General features: G+C 40.6%; 2 protein-coding genes across 2 annotated transcripts in view; one reads left to right on the top strand and one right to left on the bottom strand.

Moving 5' to 3' along the window:
• nacad (NAC alpha domain containing) overlaps window positions 1–648 on the top strand; it is a 13,036-nt gene extending 12,388 nt beyond the window's left edge. Inside the window, exon 10 of the mRNA XM_023403109.2 lies at window positions 503–648. Within this exon, the coding sequence (XP_023258877.1) occupies window positions 503–517 (15 nt within the window). The 3' untranslated portion in view covers window positions 518–648. The remainder of the gene's footprint in view (window positions 1–502) is intronic.
• Window positions 649–1,868: 1,220 nt separating this feature from the next.
• glipr2l (GLI pathogenesis-related 2, like) lies at window positions 1,869–7,323 on the bottom strand. Its single transcript, XM_023403112.2, has 5 exons — window positions 6,936–7,323; window positions 6,077–6,185; window positions 4,429–4,532; window positions 3,878–3,955; window positions 1,869–2,635 (listed from the first exon to the last, which is right to left on the bottom strand). Exons 1-5 carry the CDS (start codon window positions 6,946–6,948, stop codon window positions 2,469–2,471), a joined length of 471 nt encoding a protein of 156 aa, XP_023258880.1. The 5' UTR covers window positions 6,949–7,323; the 3' UTR covers window positions 1,869–2,468.
• Between the last annotated feature and the right edge of the window lie 12,670 nt (window positions 7,324–19,993).

Here is a 19,993-nt window from a genome sequence, read left to right as displayed (position 1 = left end):
GGGGGCGGTGGGGTAGGGGGGACTGGTAGAGGAGAAGGAGCAGAGGACAAATGACAAGTACAATTTCTCCCCAGTAACTGAGCAACCTCTACAGTTCTGTAGGTCATCACTGCTGTTTCATGCCCACTAGGTGGCAGCAACACCCCACACTGAGATAACTGGGGTTGTTTAAGTGACTCACATGATTTTTTACTTGACCGAGTGGGAAACCTTATGAGCCGCTGGCAAAAGTTTGCTTAGTATAAACATAGCCTCTCATCCTGAGTATCTTAGTCAATTTTGTTTATTTAAGCAATGTAATATCTTCTAGACTGGCTCATATTTTTTACTCAATAGTAGGGAGGACGCTGGTATTTATTTTAGTTTAATAAATGAAACGCAACTGTTTTCTTTACCATCTGAATTTTATTATTTGTTGTAATGTTTTTATAGTTACATTTTTCTCACTTGAATCTTTTCCCCCTCTTTTTTCCTTCCATCTTTCTTTTCCTTTTATGTGTAGGAGCTGACCATGTGAGTGGAGGACAATTTGAAACCTGATCCCCCTTCTCCCAGCCTATAAAGCCTAAACGCCACTGACTCTTCTGTATCGCTGCTACTGTATGTTGCATCCCCAGTATCTGCCAAATAAAGTCTGTTCCAACGTGGGCTGTGACTGCACCATGAGATTGATTTTAGTGAACAGATTGCAGATAGTTTGGTGTTATTCCTTTACTTATCTCTCTACCAACTAACCCTCACATGTTACCAGTGTAGAGATTCTGTTGGCCTGCTAGTACCCAAAAGCCAGAAGTAAATGTTCACAAATCGACTACATCTTATCTAAATGTAAAATCTATTTAGCTATTTGTAAGTTTTGCTATTGCTACATAGCCAGCGTTAGCATTAGCAACTGTTTACTTACCAGTGTAGGAGCAGCATTGCAAGCTCAGCAACAAACTGTCTTCTCCATCATGTCTTGTCTAGTACTGCAGTTAGCATGCTAACCAGCATCAGTCTCTGATAGTTATCCACTGTAGCCTCCAATCTGCCCTGAAGATGTAGCACTGCTCAGAGGGTCTATTATAACCTCTTGTAAACGCAACGATGGCCAAAGCTCTTGTAAAGCGACAATCACCACCAACTGCTCCTGGCTATAATAGCCCCTTTAAAGGTAAAAACAAAGCCAACATCCAACAAAGTAATGGAATCTGCTATCAGCATTGCTCTCAAACCAATTCATACTAACATCTAAATGATTGTTTTTGTTGCTGCTAAAGGGCTGACAGGCCTGCAGCGTGTTCCCGAGCATTCAGAGCTGAGAAACACACAAATGCATATATTTCATCCATATCTCGTCTATATATCTTAATATATGTAAAAATACAGCGTGCTTGTAATTTATATGGCAACAGATTGGAGCTTTAATGTGTGAAGCCTGTCATGGCATGCTGTTTAAGTGTAGACTACGTAATATATAGGTAAGGCATATTAACATTTCTTTTTCTGGTAATGGGTTTTTCTTAAGAAACATTGCTAACAGGCTGCACTGTAAGATTATCATTTCATATAATTGTTTTATTGTTTTGCAGAGGCAGTCTGCAGATATTAAAGAAATACTTTGCACTGCTATATTGGTTTTTAGAAGTAGAAGATTTATGTCTCAGTTATTCAGACCTTTAGTACCAAATGGAAAAGAAAAAATACTCATTACTCAGTGTTTACATATGCAACTGCTCAAATTGTCTAAAATGTTCCTGCATTATCATATTCCATGGGGGGATTATTTTTTTTCCAGAAAACAGTGACTCACATTCCAAAAAAACATGGTTGTGTCATGATTAACATTTTCATCCAACACTGATAACACTAGCATGCATGGACAGATGCCAAATGCATTTCTGACAATCTGTCAGCTTTATTGTACAAAACTGATTAGAGTACAAAACACATACAAGTTGGCAGGGTTTTGCTTGGACAAGTAGTAGCAATAACACACATACCAAGCATGTTGAATCATCAGCTTTAAATTAAAAGCAAAGACTCCACAAGTAAATATGTATTCCCTGTCCTGACTGAATTAGTTCCCATTCTTACACAAATACAGATGTGAGGCTTTGATGTATTTCAGTGAGTGAAGTACTGGAATTAATGAATGACATAATGTCACAGGAAATTAAAATGAAAATGAGGATTATACTTTACATAGTCTCTGGACATATGTTGTTAGCCATGTCAAACAGTAGTGCCTCTTTCATTTCAAACACTGTATCAAACACACCCATGTCCAAATGACAAACATAGGACTTTAAGCCCAAGTGCATTTCATCTTTTAGAATCCATACAAGACTGTAACATGGGTCTCTACTAGGCAAGAAGTGGTGCTCTCCTGAGTATTCACCATAGCAGTGCAGACAGATAACTTCCCTCTTGCAAAAAGGAATAAATGCCTTTGTGCTTTAGTCAAGTCTTAGGCATCTACAAAATCATTAGGACGTGGTTTTTGCTGGGAGAACGTTATTTTCAAAGTGTCCCTGGTTGGTGATATTTCCAGCCGGGGAGTATCTTGCCACCACGAAGGAAGAACCATCTGATGCAGTGGCCTTACCAACACCCAGCTCTTTAGTGCTCTTCCACACCATTGCTGTGAAATGACCTAGGTGGAGAGTAAAAAGAGAAATCATAAGTAGAAAGAAACTAAAGGCAGAAAAGGCAGGAGAAGATGGAGCCAGAGTTGCACCTTAAGGGGCTGTTAGGATATGGTTGAAGCTAAGAGCTTCTTTAGTTCCTCTAAATATTTATAGAAGAAGGAATTTTAATTCCTCTCTCATTCATTAATCTCAAACCTCCGCCTTCTCCCTGTACGCTTAATTTCTTTCTTTCTCTAACAGGCAATTTTATATGAATCAGCGTGAATCACTGGTTGGAATGATCTGCTTCATGTGTGATTAAGTTAAACAGACTCATGCACACCGGAGTCTGAGGCTATGGGAAACCATCTGGAGGAATTAGGGCAGACTAGAAATGACGTGGGCTGCTCCTTCTGACAGAGTCAGTCACACACTAACTGAGGTGTGACACCAGCACGAGAATAACAGCAGCCTTCCCCGCCTGGGTAAACGTGACACTGAGACAGAGAAACTGACAACGAGTAAACAGAAAATGACAAAGACAAACAGAGCAAGAAATAGATACATTGAGATAAATACACAGATAAAAAGAAGTGAAGAAATGAAATGAGACTCAACAAGAGGGCATGAAAACACATGAGAAGGAGTGAGTCAGAGCCTATTTGGATTGTTTTGTTTTACACAATATTAATGTTTAAATGAACATTAGCACATTTAGGTAAAACTATGACAGAGTGACTGAAGAATATATCAGTTTCATGAATTTAAATCAACGTGATGAGCTTATTTTAATTATTCCATTTTATTTTATAATACCAATTATTTTCACAACCAGTTAATTCTGCTGATGAGTTGGCATGAATAGTTTACAATTTAAGATGCTTGTTTTATCTAACAGTCTAAAATCCAAAATATTCACTATCATTTTTTATTATGACAGAAACATTTTTAAAACAGAAAATATTGACTTTTTAAAAGCCAGTACCAATAATTTTTTTTGGCATTTTCCTTCAGAAATTACTCAGACTGATTGCTTAATTACCAAATAGTAACTGGCAAACCAATTAATCAACTAATGGTTTCACCTTTATATTATTTTACATGTGAGTTTATAGACATAAGCCATACTGTTTTATATGTTAATATATAATGATTACTCAGGATTATCCTGATATTGAATTCAGTTTATCATGCTGTCGGTCAGAGGAAGTTTACCACTGACTGAAATATGAAAGAAAGTGCGACAGACACTCTTGTGTAAATCTCACCAGTGCCGGAGGAGAATCCAGGACGATTGAAATTGTACTGTTTCACTTCATCGTACCAGCGGTCTGCCACATCCTTCCCTGTACAAGCAAAGTGTAACTTTAAGGACAATCAAATCAGTCATGTGTCATACATGTTAATCGGAGTGACAATAAAATAAGAAAACTGCCCCCTGCAGCTACAAATCCCTTTTGGACACATCTTGTTTACGGTGCTACACTTTTTGTTGCCTGTTGCACTCTAGGAGATGTTTTATGAATCACATGGTCCTGTTCTGACATATTTCTGCCATGAGTCATGGGTGCCTGAGGTCTCAAACACACAGTGAACTAGACGGGGAAATAGATCCCAGCTGTTCAAATGCATGGTGGGAAAGTCTGCACGGAGCATCTGCTTTAAGCCCCATAGACTAAACTATTGCATCTATTGAGGGATGTATCTTATGCATGTATGTCCTACATACACACAAGTACCTCAGGGGGACCAAAGTGTGTAAGTGTGAGAGAATACCATGAACATATACAGCTAATCATTTAAGTGTGTGTGTGTGTACCTGATTGGTCATAGGACGCCCACGCCAGGTTCTCTCCACAGCTCCCTCTACTGGACTCCACACTGTGTTTCAGGATCCTTGTGCTGGCCAGACTTTCAGCATAACTGTGGTAAAAGACAAAAGGAAGTTGGCAGTAGTACTGCTTAAATTGTCCTTTTCACCTTTTCACTATGAATCCTGCTAAAAGCTGAATTCTACACTGGATAGATAACTGGTATGAGTGGTGTTTACTTTACAGCTTGTCTCAGTTTTGAAAAGCCTCCTGCGCTGTGCTGTCCTCCACCCTCAAGATAAACAGTGTGAAACATCCTTAACTTAAAGTATAATCAAGTGGAAAAACCTCAATGTAGGCACAGAAACCACTTCTCTAAAAGACTGCATTTGATAGTTGGATCAGTATTGTGCTGATTAGAGGGTTCATATATTATCTTTATGGACTAATTACATTTTGCACAGTTCTAAAGTTCAGTCGTTACAATGACAGATATAGTGCTGATGCAGTGACATCCACTTTGCTGAAATTCACAGTCTGTAGGTGTGTTACTGCATCTTGGCCTGGTAGTAACTTATTCATGTCTCTATTTAAACCACTGCATTGACAGTTATGTGGCCATATGACCTCAGTGACTCCTACAACATGGCGCGGATCAACCACAGGCCTTAAATGCCAGGGAACTCCCTCCTCAGCAGAGTTATTAAGGCTTCTTGGATGAAACCTCTTCAACTCTACAAATGTAAGTCCAGTCCACTTTCTCACTTATTTTATTGAATTATGTTATTTATATTCTAATTATACAAATTATTCCCAAGACATGCAGCGGTGAATGAGCGAATGATGCCTCAACCTTTCTCCTGAGCAAGTGTGAAAGCAACATTTTGGCAAGCCCCGTTACAAATCAGATCAGTGCAAGTCAGTTGACACAGAGGGAGAACTAAACATCACAGTCCAATGAACTGCCGCACTTTAAATTGCAGATAATCTCTGAACTCAGATATTTACCATCATAGATATTAACAGTATACACAGTATATAAAATACACCCATACTAACAGAGGTGTAGATTTTTGTATTAACATTACATACTGTAGCCTGAGGCCTCTTATTGAAAAAATACATTTCAATACATTAAAATCACCTGAAGAATAATTTTTTTTTTTTTTCCCAGTGTAAATATTATTGTGCTTTGGATGTTAATGTGTATTTTCATGTCTAGTATCATAAAACTAAAGGTTTTATTAGCATCTCACTGTTATTGTTGCTATTGCACCATTAAACATGCTCGGGTAAATTAACAGAAAATTCAGAGTATTATGTAAGACAGTCGCCTCGATCCATTCTCAAAGTACTAAACATGTTTGGTGTTTCAGTAACTTCTGAGAGTATTTGGGGTTAATAATACAGAAGGTCTTGAGATTAAGTTTCATTAAAACCTTATTTGAATAAAATGTTAATATAGCTGTAATTACTTGCAGCAAATTATCAACATAACCTCTAATCACAATAAAAACAAACCAAAGACCCTTGATATTGTATTATATGTACTAGTTATTGCATGACAGGCTAGACTAGGACTGTCACTGTTATCCAGAGTAATTTGATTCCCTGCTAATTAGTTTTCTAATTTGATCTGTGTGTGCATTAACCAACCGGGCAGCCTCTCTGCTCAATTTGCTGCTCAGCTTCAGTGGAGGAGCCTGGTGCTTCTTCCTGTACTCATTATGGCACCGCAGAACCTCCTCAGCAAACTGCTTTGAGGCTGAGAGACATAGAGGATGGAGACAGAAGGGTCAGACAGCCAGAGCGAGAGAAATCTAACAAAGGAGACGTGATGATGCAACATGAAGACTCATACATGACTGCAGAGCACAAACTCGAACTGAAATCTTAGTTCACCACCTATGGACTGACCTCAGACAGTGAGTACTAACTCCATGACGGATGATGCAGAGTAGAAAACGTCATCCTTGTCACACACACACACCCCCGACCCCCCCTTTGCCCGGTGCCTATCACTCACTGGCCTTTTCATAAGTGCTACAAGCTCCTGAGTGCTCGCACACAATGGGCACATTCAAATAGTCAAACAGAAACAATACAAATACCAATGCTGCCAGCATTTACTCAGCATGCTGCAAGATGAATCTTAACTAAGAATCAGAGAAATCTGTTTTGAAATCTCACTGGAAGCACCATTAACAAGGAAACGATATGAGTGAAAAAGAAAGAAAAAAAGGTTTGATTTGCAGTTCTGTATTTTTAAAAGAAAAAAAGAGAAGCAAAGCTCACAGACACATGCAGTAAACAAGCAAGCACTGACAGTTATACACACACGCACACACACGCGCGCACACACACACACACACACACACACATGCGCACACACGCGCGCGCACACACACACACACACACACACACACACACCGTTTCACTGAGGAGGTAAAGTTCTAACTCTGGCCAAGCTGATACAATCAAAGTTAAAAATTCTCTGAGTGCAGTTTCCACTTACCTGACTTTCCCATGGTGCTGACACAGGAAGCCTTTCAGTGAGATCAGTAATAAGCTTGAACGAAATCAGCCTCTCCCCTGTCTCGTTTTCTGTTCCTGCTCTCTTTCTCTCTGCCTCTCTCTCTGTTGCTTGCTCCCTCTCTCTCTCTCCTCCTTTTAGTGCTGTCTATCCAACGCTGATGCTCTGAAGCAGCTGCTAACGCTTTTATTTTGGGCCTTTCCCTCAATTCCTTCGATTCCACCTTGAAGTTCGAGCAGTTGTGCAAAGTTCTCCTTTAGGTATTTATCTGCATGTAGTGATCATTACATAACTTCCTGAACCCTTGTTTCACTTCATTTAAATAACGTGTCTGTCTCTCTTGTAGCCACACACCCTATTATCTGTATGCTCTCCATCTATCTTTATGGCTCAGAGGAGCACACACCCACTGTGTCTTTACTTTCCAATAAATGAAAAGGGAGCCCCTGCAGTGGTTGGTGACATCATCGCTGTGAGACACATGCCCATATATGGCATATGGACACATGCCTTTATATGGCATATGGGCATGTGTGTCACGGCGTAATTGCTCCTTGCAGCCATAACGGGGACAGTGACTTTTCTTACAAACTACACCGTCATGATGCGGCGCTTTGCCATAGATAATGGGCCACTGAACACCATGGCATGGGGAGAGGTCATAGAGTGTGCTCACTACTATTTCTGAACTGACATATCTCACCTTTCAAAACGTCCTTTCACTTTCACTAAAGCAGATATTTTCAAAGTGCTATGGTCTTTAAAACTTTACAGGAAACTTTCCACCTCTATCTTTCGGTTCCTGCAGTAACTTCTGGATCAATAAGTTATCCCATTACACCCACTTATTCCCTAACCTCCATCCTGGATGAAAAAAACAATGATTGAGCAATATGCTTACTGCAGATGACACACAGGGAAAGGCAGAACCACCATTCATCGTGTTGCAGAACAGGTTTCTACTATTTGTTTTGTCTGTATGAGGTATGCTGCCTTCTTTGCTTTAATGGTATTTCCGAACTGAGATATTCATCATTACAAAAAAAAAAAAAAACACACACAAATGACACCTGGTTTAACAAAGGCAGGAATGCAACAGAGCCTCACAATGGATTGCCTAATATTTTACCGCACATCTCATAACTCAGCTTTTAAAATCGTCTCTCCAGTTTTTGTACAGGCTACAGCTTGTATAAAGAATGAATACTCTTTTTCTTACACCCTCTAAATCAATAGGACTTCAGCGTGTCAGCACCAAAGTGCTGTGATAAAACTGCTTAATGTATAACAGCAAAATGCTGAGGCTTGACTGGCTAATCTCCCAGTTGTGAATTAGAGTTTATCCACACTTTGTTAGGCCTGAATGAATCAAGGTCAGTAAACACACACAGTAAGGCTATTGTGGGAGTATCTGTTACTGCAGAGTGCGAATGTAGTTTACCTATACAGTAGGTTAGAACAAATATTGATTATTGATTTAATGAAATTCTGTACAGACATGCATAATCCCCAGGGGATGAATCCCTCTGACTTTGGTGATCCCCTGTCTTTTCCTCTAGCACCTTCATTAGGTCCAAACTTCAGTTTGTCCAGTACTTTGATTCATATCCACAAACCTGCAAAACTAATGACGTTCCCATCACCTGTGCTTTATATTCACGGCCGCGGAAAGTAAGGGTGCTGCGGGTGCTGCGGGTGCTGCGGGTGCTGCAGCACCCCCTAGTGGCGAGAGGATCATTTTCTATAATGTTGACATGTACTACTCTCCCTCAGAATGACTTACTCTTACCCTTTTTATATACAGTATATGATTCTTGCCTAAACCCTAACCACTCTCACTCCTCAACCAATCCAACCAACATAGGCAGTGATCACTAGCCAATCAGAGGCAGAGAAGGGCTGGTCATGTGAACTCTATGGTAAGATTCCTAAATTTGAGTGCTGTTTCCTTAGTATTGACAGCTAATTCAAGGATTAAATCGCAATGGTGCAAAAAACACAGTGTACATTTTTTATTTTGCAGGTTTTACTTTAGTGTCCGGGACGAAGACCACCGTCGACAGCACCGCCCGGAGTTTCAGCCCTTAGCACCGCTAACACTGAGGGGCCTGCTGCTGCCGAGTGTCAGGTCAGGACTGACATGGCGGCATGTGAGGAACCAGCCCTCCAACTTTAAGTTTCCTGCCAGACGTTTTGGAAAATAAATTTTCAGCCGCGCATTTATACCAACTTTGTTTGCTGACTGGAAGTGGCTTCATTATGTGGCAGAGAGTGTTCATGTTGTGTGTTTTGCTTGTATGAAAGCAGTGGGAAAAACTGATTGATGAAGGCAGTTTTAGGGCTGAAAACCCCTTCCTGAAGGGCGGCTTTTCAAGATGGCGTAAAGCAATTAAAAAAAATAAAGAGCACTAAATCTAAGTTGCACACAACACAATACAAAGGCATGCTGCTTTAAGATGGACCAATGTGCCGATCGAAGCCCTCTTGTTTGATGCTGCTGCCGTCCCATCTCCGTGGCCTCATCCGAGGAACTTCTTGTGTCACTTCAAAACATGATCACGGAACACCATGACCCAGAAGAGACTGACTCACTTCTCCCTGTTGAATGTCCACGGTGACAATTTGAACTCATTGGACATCCATGCCCCATCCATACCCAACCCCGAACACAAGGCCACCTTTGGATTATTCTAACTTCTGGAGCACATTGTCTACAGCTCAAGGTAAGATATTTGGTTTATTACAAGCTGCCGCCGAGCAGTTTAGTAGCCCGTTGTCAATACATTTTAATGTCACACTGATATAGGCTACAGTTGCTGGATATGCTCTTGTGTGCTGTAAGCAATGAACTTTTGGACCTGTTACAATCGAGGCATACATCTGATGGTGCAGTAATGCAGTATTGCCGAGCAGTTAATAATTTAGTTGCCAATAACTTAAAACACACTAATAAACAATAACAAAGCAATGGCATTATCGTGTTCTATTGTGCTTTATAGACCTTGTTGTTGTTGTGGTCGTGGTCTGTGTTGTAGTGGCATTGCTGTAGCCCTATGTTGTATTTGTATGGAGAGACACCGATTATGATTTTTTACAAAATAAGCTCCAACATGTATTTGCAAAAATGCTACTCCCACTACAGCACCCCCAACATCTCCCCGCGGTCCTGTTTATATTTAGTGTTAAATAGCAAATACAAGCATGCTAACACACTAAACTCATATGGTGAACATGGTGAACATTATACCCAATAAACATTGGCATGTTAGCAATGTCATTGTGAGGATGTTGCCATGTCAGTGATAGCATTTATTTATCTCAAACTACTGTGGTGCCCAAGTAGGCTACAGCTTCACAGAACCGCTGGCATGGATTTAGACTCTTCTCCTTGCCACATTTTGTATTTCTGTCTTGGCAACTGATGCAGCATTTCATCCTGTGAATACAATAAATCATAATTCCAAAGACAGCCTCATAAATGAGTCATATTAAGCTGAATGTCAGTTTGCAGTCTATGCGTCAGCTGTAAAAGAGGTCTAACAATCACTGTTTGTATACGTGAGTTCTTCAGTCACATCATAAGGCGACTCTGAAAACCCACAAAGAGGCCAGATACAGAAAACACAGAAAGACCACAGTGTGACAAAGAAAAATAACACCATGATGCTCTATGGACAAAAACACTGTGGTCACACATAAACTTTCAAAAACAATGGCAAACCAAATGTACACATAGATTCTGAGACATGTCATCATCAGTCCATTTAGACCTACATACAGCCTACTGTAAATAGGCCTTTTTCAGTACCATTTTATATCTATTTACATTACTGCCATACCTCCATGCATTCCCTTTTTTGCAGCTGTCAGAGCTAAAAAAAAAAAAAAAAAGAACAAAAAAAGATAGATTAAATCTTTTCTGAGATACAGTATAAGACTAATTCATGAATCATCATTTGAAAATATAACCAGGCACAATGGGAGTATGTAAAATAATATATGCCTCCATTTTAGATTAAAAAAAGACTTAAACTCTGGGCAATTTGAAATTGTGTGTTTATTATTATCATTGTTATAATACAAGAGACCAAGCAGGAGCTGAGGATATTTCCTGTGGGCTCACTGATTTTAATCCACTCCATTTATAATGAAGGAAGTAAACAATATGAGTTTCTAAATTAGGTTTTAACTCAGAGCTATGGCATTGCATTGTCAAGTGTGTCAGTTACTTTTCCAACCCCCTCTGTGATCCTTTCACATGTAATTATTTAATTTGCCACAAGGTGGGACTATTAGCAAAGAGACAGGACAAGGATGTGGTTGTGACTATTAGTCACAGTAAGTGCAACTAATGACATCTTGGTTTCATAATATGAGTGGACATGATGGGATTTGTGTGAAAAGTCAAGCCACTTGATTTCTCATTAGCCGGATAGTGCTATCTTAACAAATTGATTTCCTTCTTGCCTCCTCCTACCATCTGCAGAGTGATAGGACTGGACAGCTGGAAGAAGACATTTACATAGTGGTCTAGAGACACTGGGACTTTACAGCCAGACATCTTAATTCATACTAATTGAGATAGCTGTGTGTGCATTAAGGTGTATGTAGTGCGAATTTGTGTATTTGTGTGCACGCATGCACATGTACTAGGAGGGATGATAAGATGAATTATAGAGAGAGCCACTTTTAGAGGGACAGTACAGACATTGATCCATGCAGATATTACATCATTTATCTCTGCACATTGGCTATATCTGTTGTACTTATTGCTTGGCTCCCCTCCCTGTCAGCTGCGACATCGTTCCTTTGCTGCTCCTCTCCTCCCCATCACTTTCCCTCAGTCTCTCATCCCCTCCCTCCATCCCTCAAATCTGTAATTTTCATTTTTTCCTCACCTGAAGCCCCTACTGAAAATCTTCCAGCAGATCCCTTATAAAAAGAAAGACACACAAATTCTTTCTCGGCCAGAAATAATTTTCCATTTCCATCATGACTGCAGTGGATGTGGATTTATGGCAACAGAAATGTGAAACAACTGGGGCTGTAAGTGCACTTAGTTGCATATAATTCCTCTTTAGTAGTCCCAGGAGGAAGGTGAGGACTTTTTAATAACTCCTTCCATTCACCTCCATCCTCATTAAGAGGTCTAGTTGAGTGAAAATGCAGAGATCTACTGAGAGGGTGTTGAGAGGATTGATCTCAGCTGAGAGAAAGAGAAGTGAGGGGGCTGCACTTTTTCGAAGGAGTTGTTGGAAGCTCTCTCTCCAGAGCTCCGCTCCAAAATTTGACACATCAAGAAGCCTTTTATGGTGTCATTAGTGCAACTGTTCCACCGAGGACAGATGATTCTGTGGGTTAAGAGGAGTTAATCACCTGCCAATCAAACCTCATCAAGCCGCCTCTACGGATGAGGCGTTATACAAATCTCATCATATTTAGGGAGCCTTCAATTAACCAGATACAGGCAAGGGGATACATGCAGGGAGGAGAGAGTGACAGGGTGAGCAGAGGGCAAGCTGGGAGGGAAGGAAAGGAAGAAAGGCGGGGACATAGGGAGGCAGAGACAGTAAGCAGGGCTGGACGACTCCTGTCTGACACTAAGCAGCAGAAATGTAATGTCTTAAAAGGCCATCGCAGTCAATAAAGTTCCTAATGTGCTTAAAGCAATTACTGTGTCCGGAGAGGAGCAGAGTGCATGCAGGATATTAACCTCAGTAACCTGCTCTATCTGGTCCATAATTAAATTATCCTCACATCCTCATTCTCATACAGACACACATGCACACACCCAAGCACACACACTTATGCAAGCATGCATTTATGCATGCTTGCAGGAAATGTGTGTCGAACCACATGTCTGCTGATATCCTGATCTGACAGGAGAGAGAGGAGATAAAAAAACATGTATAAAAGTGAAAGTTTGATGACAATGTGGATCTCAGCGCTGGTAACAGTACAAGTATTGTTTGACCTTGACATTGATTGACATGTTATGTTGTGATGGCTGTTATAACGAAAACTGTCTCTCAGCACCCTGTAGGTTTAAATGCATCCATTTGATGACAAAAGAGCAACACTCTGACAGTGTCAATGGTGTTTCTTTCTCTCTATAAATATTTTGGGTAACTATTTATTTTAAGGCTCCCATAGTTCTGTGTAGTTTCCCAGAAAAGAACTGATATGCAAGTGTAAAGTCATAGACAAGTTACTGGAAAGTAACCTATAAAACATGTAAAAACTAATTCTAGGAAGAATGGAGACAGTGTTCAGCTGGTATCCAGAGTATGATTTCAGCATGAATTGATATGATTGAATTTCACATAGTAAATAAGCATTGAATGTTTATTTAATTGGGTTTAAAATGGGCAGTTCTCTCAAGAAAATTCCTTAAAAAACTCTTAAACTAATCTCAACATAAATTTCCAATTTCTCTCTATTTCCATTTTAATTAAATTATTTACTTCTTTCAAGGAAGCTTCCAAGAAAATGATACGGAATTTAAGTCATTACTGAATATCCTTGCAGTATTCTTTGCTCTTGCTGTTTACATGTCCTTGATGACATTTGGATCTGCTGCCTGTTTCCTCCCCTCTCCTTCCTTTCTCACTCTGCATTATATATATTCTAATTTAAATAGCTATGTCCAAGTAGTATAACTAATAAGCTCTTCAAGCTGATTTAATGTTGTTTAATAGTTGTCATACAACATTTGCAGAGCCAGTGAAAAGTCTTGACACTATGGACGCTAATTATGACTTCTGAAAATAACTAACCACCCTTAAGCATCATGCATGGGCCCCCCGGTGGAGCTTTTCTCAGCATCTGGGACAGCTGTTGTGGTTGGAAGCTAATTTAGTATTTCTGGATGGTGCCTCTTTGGCTTATTTTACAGTTGTGTTTGTATTGTTTAGTGATATTTTCTGACCTTGCCTTGGGAGCTACTGCTTTGGGGCAGCATAGAACAAAGCTATCTGTTAAAGATGAATTGTATAACTGGCTTGTGAATCTGTGAATGTGTGTGTGCTTGTATGTGTGTGTGCGTGCGTGCGTCTGTGCCCTTGTTTTAGTACATTCATGGGGTCCAAAAACTGGGTGCCCACTATACTGGTGGGGTCTGACAGCTTCATGGGGACCCCACAAGTTTAAATGGCTTTTTTAGCTTGAGGGTTAGGCATTCAGTTATGATGGTTAAAGATAGGATAAGGGGAAAGGGAATGCAATGTGTCAATGACAGGGTCCCTGTGAATATACTACAAGTATGTGTATATAAGTGCGAGTGTGTGTGGCTGCCTTTGTCTATGTGTGCATTGTTAGCGATGCTGAGGAGGACTCCATTGCTCTGGCGAGACGATACAGGAGGGTGGGTTGTCTGGAAAAAAGGTGTTGGCCCATCAGCGGACTGTCAACCACACACGCATTTTCACACACACTCCCACACACGAATAAAATACAGCCATCAACTACTGACAAATACAGAGCTGGGGATAGGAAAGGTATTTGCTGCATCCACCTGCATGCCCACATATCCAAGAACGCATATAGGCCTACGGTAAACACATGATTATAGTCTCATGTAAGCCTTATCTTAAGAGCAACAATTTGTCACTCTGTAGTGTTTAAGCTGTCATGATGAACAGAGTGTGAATATCATGAACCGAGTTTGTGCCCTGAATTTAATCAAATCAACTGCTGCTAACCCAGCAGGAATTACAGCTTAAACCACATTACAGCAAGTAAGCACTTTTCGAAATTCATACATACAGTATGTCCTTGAGGTATTTGAATATCACGTGTTAATGAATATTTAATGATGAAAATAGTAACCTCTGAGCAGACTTGATTTTACAACATGCATTGCTGCAACATTTAAGGAAAGATCTCAGTGTGTTAGCTGGCAGAAAATGATGGCATTAATCAGGAGATGTGAAACTGTATCTATGCCTCACTCTGCTAAGCACTGTAAACTGACAGCCTCCTCATGCCACTGAAGAGAATTAAGTAGGTAGAGAAAGTGAATGTTGCGTTAACAGCCTGCTGATGTCATTTACACAGGATTTGCAATCATATCTGGGAGGATGTGATCTTTGGCGCTCTCAACAAATACAAAGACTTGTCTGTTTGTTGATCATAAAGGCCTCTAATGGATTATTGAAGTTAATCACATCTGGCTATTACAGCTTGATTTCATTCATTGTGAATAGTTCCATTACCTAAAGAGACGTGTGTAACTCCAAAACAGGAATCAGCAATCTCACATCCATTCAGCCTAAGAGCATTAGGAAGCTGTACAAATGGATACAACGTATTTACATTGCAAAAATGTAGGCTATTCATACAAGGATACAGAACAAGCACAAAACACCTGAAATTGAGCATTTTTTTGGTCTGCTTTTAGAAGTGATATCTAGCATTCTAGTTTGAGATAAAGCCACTGGACAGCTCACTATTGCATGTCTGTGCTGCTAATATCGATTTAATTTGCTCTTACTGTGTGTCTTCTCTCTTTTTGTGGTCATGGATCATAGAAGGCCAAGGAGAGCAAACAAAAAAAATTAATATGAAGCGAAAATGCATGACCATAGCCTTGGGGGAGTGGAAGGACGGCAGGGTAGGGACCATTTGTGTGTGTGAGCGCATGTGTACATGTGTGGGAGACATAAAGAAAGGGACCATTTCTCTCAGAGCCAAAATGAGGTTGGGGAATTGGACAGAACACTTGCATTCCCCTCAATGAAAGTGGTTCTCTCATCGTCAAAGGAGGACATATGGGGTGTGAAGCCAAAGCCATCGGACGACGACAGAGGGAGAGGAATGCTTGTGAGCCTGAAGAGATAACAAAGAAAAAAAACAAAAAAAACAAAAAAACAAACCTGAAATCAAGTTAAGGGGGAATCTGTCGCAGAGATTGCTCGGGATACCACGGGACTGGCACCAGTGTAAACTTTAAAGAAGAAAGTTCCTGTGTCGCTCTTATGGGAGTGAGTGCCACTGTTTCAACCATCTAAACAAAAACACAGTGATTCTGTCAAACGTTGATGGGCTGCACAGCGTGTTCTAACACCGTGGAGCACAATATACAGTGTCCACCTCACCTCACTCCATCACTGTGAATGTGCTGATACACTTAAGCTTGCACGTGTGCAGACATACCCACACAGCGCACACACATTAACAGCTACACACACAGGCAAGACAAGGTGGTAGACAGTCAGTGTGGAGATAGATGGGGGAGGTAAATAGGGGTGTCATGGCGGTGTGATGGAATGAGGCAGAGGAGAATTCATCCTGTGTTTCCTCTAGCCTCTGTCCCCCTGCTGACAGCATCCTGAAATAGGGCCCACTGTGTCTGTATATATACCTCTATGTGTGTGTGTATGTGTGTGAAAAAGAGTGCATTTCTCTTTGTATATGCTTCCTTCTTTTCTCTCTCTTCTGTGTGTTTTTTGTTTTAACTTTTGTGTGTCTGCATGTAACTCTCTCTCTCTCTCTTTCTGTTGTGTATCTCCTCAGCTCTGGGAGCTGGATGAAAGCAGCCAATGTGGAGAGAGATAGAGATAACGGTAGGGAAGAGGGACAGAGAGAGAGCGAGAGAGAGAGAGGGCCCTCTGGGAAAATGAAACATCCTCCCTGTTCCGTTTTTATGTTCAGATATGGTTTGAACTGGAATCCCATTGGGCCAGTGGTCAGTAAAGTGTTATTACATCCCGCAGAGCAGCTGTGTGTGTTCAGTACAGGTTGGCAATACCTGGGGGTAATCATTTAAATCCTGTTGCCGCTAAAGGTACAAGAGACATAACTTTAAACGTGTAAGGTATTTAGCTTATTTTTTCTCATTTCTGGCTCCAGTGGGACGGGTTTGGGTCATTCAAATGGCGTCTTTGTGAAGAAAAAGAATTGGGAAAAGGAAAAAAAAAAAAACAAACAAAAGAAAACATCCTTTGGCTGTGGGAGAATGCTGCAGTGGAGGCGATCCCAGCGCATAAATGCAAATCTACCTTCTGCTACTTTTTAACAATGACTATAAAATATAGATTTCATTCTGCTTAGTGTTATGTTTCAGCAATACTCATTAAAAATACAATCTCAAAATCAGGCAGTAGAGCAAGATTCACTTTTTCTCCCTTATCCTTTCTACCTTTTTGGATCTGACTGACTGTGACGTTGAAGACTGACTGTGGTGTTAATATATTATCTCTGTTTGGCAGGCATGACTGCCATCTTGGGATGTACATAGCAAAAGTGCCATCGGTGTGGCAGAAAAATCTTAAACAGAGCAGTTAAAAGTGTTTTTTTTTTTTTTTTTTAAAAAGACACAAAACCCTGCAGGAGTAGTAGCAAAAATTGACTTTAGGCAGTGCTTTGGGAAAGATGGAGAGATCATTTTGTTCCACATATTTTAAATATATAAATATAGATTTTGGGTACTTTTATCAACAGGTTGGTACATAGATCCCTAGTAGATATACAGAGCATTGTTTTCCTTTTAGCGCAGTTTGCACAGTCAAGTTACGGGTTGGCTTCTCCAACCCAACAGCATGTAAGCAGCATGTTTGTAATTTAGCTTCCACGTACCTCATGCACTAAAATGTGCCTGTCTTTTACTCTGTTGGTGGAGCTCTGTATGCTTGTCTGTCCCTGTTATTTAGAAATCTAAGCACTTTACAGCTAGCCATCAGTGAATTAGTGTTGAGCGAGGCAGTACTGTTGTCCTTACTCACTTCATTCTACCTTCCTCTTTTTCACTTTCAACTCTGTTTCTTACTTTCTGTCTGTCTTTCTTTCTTCTCCTCTCTTTCTGGCTGTGTCTGTCTGCCTTTGTCTCCTTCAGACTCCCCCTCTTTCTCTCCAAAGGGATAAAGACCCTCCCAGTCTTCAGCTCACTGAAGCCTGTGTGGAGTAATTAGAATTAAAGTATTAGAGTTAAAAAGGAGGATTTGAGTCTGATTATGATGAAGGAAAACTATAATCCAAATACTCCCTCGTGGGTTTCATACAATTTCAGTCAGCAATCCAGTTTTTCAAATGCACAAAGCTAAACAGGCCAAATATTATTTGCTGTTGTCCGTTTGAAGCTGTGAACATGTGTGAGTGTGTGTGTTTGTTTTCGGTGTGTGCGAACATGTATAGGTGTGTCTGCACTGCGTTGTGTAGGTGGCTGGAAGTGAATGGGCCTCATCTATCTGCCTTTCTCTTTGAGGTGAGGCTGACTTTTCCTCTCGATTAAAAATGAATGCCCCCCCTTCTGCTCTCTGTCACTTTTCCTCGCTTCTGCTCCCTCTCTTTTTCTCCCCTATATCCTCTCTATTTTCTTCAAGCCATCTCTATATATCAACCTGCCCCCCCTCAACACCACCAATACATATACACACACACACACACACACACACACACACTCACTCACACATGCACACACTTTCTTTCCTCCTGGCTCTCTCTTCTCCGATCTCATTCTCTAAGACCCCCCCTCTCTTTCTGAACATATTTCATCAAAGGCCTCCTCACAGGTAACACTCACCCTGATCTCATTAACTGCTGCTAAGCGCAGAAGACTTGAAAGAACACACTGTCTCTAACACACACACACACACACACACACACACACACACACACATACACACACATAGACACACACAGCTTGTATAACCCTAATAGTAGCATAGGACAAGAGAATCAAAGACGGGAACCTTCCAGAAGGCTCATGTATAATTCTTAAACTGAGGAGAGTTATAACGATCTAATGATTTCAGGCTATGGCACGAGCACTGAGATAGGCCTTTATATTGGCTCGGTGTGCGTGTGTGTGTGTGTGTGTGTGTGTGTATATATATATACCCTCCCTCACTCTGTCTCTGTCCTGTTAGTAGCTGTATTAACCTGGGGTCTCTCTGCTCTCCCGATCACTGTAACCCCATTAACTCCCATTAAGTCTCATTACCACCCTCGTGAGGATCGTTACTACTTGCTTTATCTCATTTCCTAAACACCACAGTATGCATTCTGTGGATGTCTGTTCGGTGCAACACAATTTTTGCCAGTAATTGCGAGTCATTATGCGTTTCATTGGAGGAGGGACCAGTTGTGAATGGTGGTCTGCCACTGAACGATTGACAGTAATTGAGCAATCCACTGACTCCGAAAGACGAAAAGGCAGCCCACACTGCCAAGGAAACTGTATTTTGAGGCCTGAAGGGTTGTGCGGAAAAACTACCAGAGAGGGGGCACTAGAGTGACAGTTTGACATAGAGTCAACTATAATTATACATGACTGCCAGAGTGAAATATTCAGCAGTGTGTGGTCATGGGAATGAATTATATATTCACTACAGTCAGGAGTTCTGTTCCAGAGTGGGATTTGATGTTGTGAGGTCTGAGAGGGAGTGGGATCTGGAGTAAAATGGAGTGAAAAAACACATAAAAGGGGGTGAATGGAATAATTAAAGATGAGAAGGGAGGGCAGATTAGATTAGACATGGAGGAAGTGAAGTTTTACTCTGTAGCTCACTGAGGTCTGTAATGTCCCCAGGTGCATGGAAGATGTACGGCAGTCACTGTTGCCTCGCAGTTCTTTTTATTATATATTTTATTCATACATTTTTCATTTTAAATTTTAGTTTTCAGTATTCAATAGTTTTAGTTAATATTTTCTTTCTGGCCATTTAGAGGTCTCAGATGATTCACTGTGTGATGATTCATGTGGGGCCCTGTGCAAAAGTGCTGAACAGAGCATGCTGCTTTCAGTGTATTTAGTTTCACTTCTTGTTTTAGTGTGTTTGGCAAGACCTGTTTTTTTTTTTTTTGTGAAATACAAAAAAGGAAAATGCTCATAAAATTTCAGAATAGGTTTGTTGTTGTGTAAATCATAAATGGAATACATAGAGCGAAACCTACAAAGCTAATTCAGGCAGACAATATGAGTCGCACTCACATGTGACACACTCTACTCGCTGCAATAACCAGCAATGCTTTTGTAATAAGGTGGTGTATTTAAGCTGTCAAAAGCCGCAGTTACATTCCTGGTCTGCTAGTGATGTTGCTTT

The sequence above is a fragment of the Seriola lalandi genome, unplaced genomic scaffold, assembly GCF_002814215.2.
Source record: "Seriola lalandi dorsalis isolate HSWRI2012SDOR001 ecotype SW California unplaced genomic scaffold, Sedor1 jcf7180002054062, whole genome shotgun sequence".
Classification (NCBI taxonomy): domain Eukaryota; kingdom Metazoa; phylum Chordata; class Actinopteri; order Carangiformes; family Carangidae; genus Seriola; species Seriola lalandi.
This window is presented reverse-complemented; position numbering and strand designations above follow the sequence as displayed.